Consider the following 3,572-nt stretch of genomic DNA (forward strand, 5'->3'; position numbering starts at 1 on the left):
TGTATGGTTATGTCATCTTTTATAATGAATAAACAATGAAAATATAAAACTAACATCATTCACTTCCACTGTATAGAAACAATATCTAATTTTGCATTTCATGTGGTAAGCACGACATGAGTAAGTGATGACAAAATGTTCATTTTTGAGGTGAACTATTTATTTTTTGTGGAATATGGCCATGTTATAATGTGATTCTATTTTAGTGAGCCTATTTTGAGATAGGCTTCTTAATTAAATGTAAATATTAAGCATGCTTAAAGGGATAGTTAACCCAAAATGAACATTCTTTCATCATTTACTCACTCTCATGCCATTCCAGATCCATTCCAGATATTCTTTCTTTCTGTGGAAGATAAATGAAAAAAATTAGAGAAATGTTTATTTATTAAATTTTTTTTTTAACAATGGAAGTCAAATGGTTTAGCTACCAACACTTTTCAAAATAGCATATTTTGTGTTCCACAGAATAAAGTAAGTCATACAGTTTTGGAATGACATGAGAACAAGTAAATGACGACAGAATTTTGTCATCATTTACTTGTAGCAGGTGAGAGCTCCATGAGTTCAGCTGAGTGTGTCAGTTAAGGGAGACATACAAAATGTGCAGAGTGGTGGGTCCCCAGGACCAGGATTGAAAACCATTTATCTAGATTACATGTGTGAAAAAATTCTCAGATTTCAAAATTCTGAAGTCTTTCAAGAACTGACAGTTCAATTGTAATTTTTTGTTTCAGTTTGCACTTTTTGCGCAATTGTGCATGTCTGTGCTGAGCGAGACGAATCACGTGAATGTAACCCTCCACATCAGCAGCACTCATCTGACACATTCTCTTCTTCTTCCCTTTTCCACTCAACATCAAATTCCGACAGGCTTTCATTTTTTCTCATAACCTCATCATTTATTTTTTCTCCCTTTACAAAAAGGACTGTGATGGTACTGCAGTAAAGTGATGGTATCAGATGATAATACCATAGATCAATTTTAATTTGTCTGTGAGTGTCTTTTGAACTCCATATATTGCTCATGATGTTTTATGCCACTTCATGCGCTATTGCTGTCTGTGGTAAATGTAGCTCTGTGTTCACGTGTTTGTGAAATGTTAACCTGCTACCTGCTACCCACTTCCTGCTGCCAATTCTTTCACTGCTCACACACTCTTTTAAAGTGTTACCTACTTTCCCAACTAACATTCAGTGAATGCAGAAATACAACTAAACTTTGAATTCAAGAGCTAATTAAACCCAAAAATGTAAATTCTGTCATCATTTACAAACCCTTGTGTCATTTCAAACACTTTCTTTTTTCTCCGTAGAATGCAATAGGAGAAATGTTGAGAATGTTCAAAGGTTTGGGGTCTGTGAGGTCTCTTATGCTCACCAAGGCCGCATTTAAAAAAAGAAATACAGTAAATTGTAATATTGTGAAATATTATAGCAATTTCAAATAATTATTTTCGCTATTAATGTATTTTAAAATGTAATTTATTCCTATGAAAGCTGAATTTTCAGCAGCCATTACTGCAGTCTTCAGTGTCACCCAGAAATCATTCTAATATGCTGTTTGGTGCTAAAAAATTCTGATTATTATCAATGTTAAAAACAGTTGTGCTGCTTAATATTTTTGTTGAAACCATGACACATTTTTAAAGATCCTTTTATGAAAAGAAAGTTCAGAAGAACAGAATTTATGATAAATTTAATACGTCCTTCCTTCAAAAAAAAAAACCAAACTTTTGAACAGTACCGTATATTCTTCAACTTTTCTCCTTCTGTGTTCCACGGAATGGTAGGTAAATTATTCTGGGTGAACTATCCTTTTAAGTTTCATAGCTCAAATTTTGTTCTTGAAGACTTGAGGTACACAAATCTCCACAGATAAACTACAAAAGCAACTCCCAAATATACACACACATCCACATGCATCAACTCACATATGCAGGCTGCAGCCAGCAGACGATTGGCCACGTAGGGTGCTATACACGTGGGGAAGATGGGCTGCACCATGTAGTTGGAGAAGGTGATGGCTATCACAGCCTGACTGGTGGGCTCAATGATCAGAAGAGAAGTCCATAGACGGATGAAAGCCAAAAAGCCTCCAAAAGCCTCCAGGATGTAGGCGTAGCTAGCACCCGACTTGGTGATGGTGGTCCCGAGCTCAGCATAACAGAGTGCCCCGAACACCGAGAAGATCCCACCAATTGTCCACACTAACAAAGACAACCCATAGGAGCCGCTATACATCAGTACGCCTTTGGGTGAGACGAAGATCCCAGAGCCAATCATGTTTCCCACGATGAGACACACACCATTGAGCAAAGATATTTCTTTTTTCAGTTTCATGGACTCCTGTGAGCCATTTGCCTTCAGGTTTACGTCCGACACCTCTGAGGACCGCTCCTCCGTGGATGCAGGGCTGTAGGACGCCATTGTTTTAAAGGGCCGATGGGTTGGATGATACAAAAAAAAGACTGTCTAAACCAGTTCTACAGTCAGCTACAAGAGTTTTAAGAAGGTCTGAAAGGTTCCCAGCTAATTCTTGAGATCTTCAGGTGACATCTGGGGAATATAGAAGAAGAGTGTTCAGTATATACACACACACACACACACACATGCACGCACATATAATAATCTCCAAAGAAACAGGGCAATCAGAAAGAGCTCACATACACACTCTTGCTTCTCAATTGTACATATGGCTATTACGGATCCATTAGACATCATGGCAAATGGCTTTTTACAGGTGTGTAAACAAAGCTGCACAGAGAAAAAGGTCTACATGTAAGAAAAGCATCCAGCTTGCTCATATTCCTTACTGCGTGAGACAGGATTGTGTGTCTTAGCCAACGGCTTAATCAATCACCATCCCTGACGTGGACATTGATCCACCTGATCTCTAGTCAACCAAGACCAAGTATAGGGATTTTTAATACGTCAAGTCCAATTCAACTCTCATTTTATCTCTCGCTCTCTCTCACTTTTAGCATGATGCGCCAGCATGCTGATCTGTCACATGCTCCTTAAGGTTCAGTGGACTCAAAAGAGCTATGCTCAAGAGCACAGGCTGGGAAACGTCTTCACATGACGGTATGAAAATTATGCACATACAGGGACATGTCTAGTTAATTGACAGCTTGTATATTTGAAGCTCAAAGTTGGGAGCCATTGATGCTGACTATGCCAAACTATACACTGACTAGGCATAATTTTGGCACATGGATGGTGGTCCCGAGCTCAGCATAACAGAGTGCCCCGAACACCGAGAAGATCCCACCAATTGTCCACACTAACAAAGACAACCCATAGGAGCCGCTATACATCAGTACGCCTTTGGGTGAGACGAAGATCCCAGAGCCAATCATGTTTCCCACGATGAGACACACACCATTGAGCAAAGATATTTCTTTTTTCAGTTTCATGGACTCCTGTGAGCCATTTGCCTTCAGGTTTACGTCCGACACCTCTGAGGACCGCTCCTCCGTGGATGCAGGGCTGTAGGACGCCATTGTTTTAAAGGGCCGATGGGTTGGATGATACAAAAAAAAGACTGTATAAACCAGTTCTACAGTCAG

The 3,572-nt window shown here is 39.3% G+C and overlaps 1 protein-coding gene across 1 annotated transcript in view; it reads right to left on the reverse strand.

The window, feature by feature from the left end:
* The window catches only part of LOC107558406 (Y+L amino acid transporter 2-like), a 9,731-nt gene extending 7,176 nt beyond the window's left edge, over positions 1-2,555 (reverse strand). Inside the window, exon 1 of the mRNA XM_016242070.1 lies at positions 1,935-2,555. Within this exon, the coding sequence (XP_016097556.1) occupies positions 1,935-2,430 (496 nt within the window). The 5' untranslated portion in view covers positions 2,431-2,555. The remainder of the gene's footprint in view (positions 1-1,934) is intronic.
* Between the last annotated feature and the right edge of the window lie 1,017 nt (positions 2,556-3,572).

This window comes from Sinocyclocheilus grahami, unplaced genomic scaffold (assembly GCF_001515645.1).
Source record: "Sinocyclocheilus grahami isolate Dianchi unplaced genomic scaffold, SAMN03320097.WGS_v1.1 scaffold645.1, whole genome shotgun sequence".
Lineage (NCBI taxonomy): Eukaryota > Metazoa > Chordata > Actinopteri > Cypriniformes > Cyprinidae > Sinocyclocheilus > Sinocyclocheilus grahami.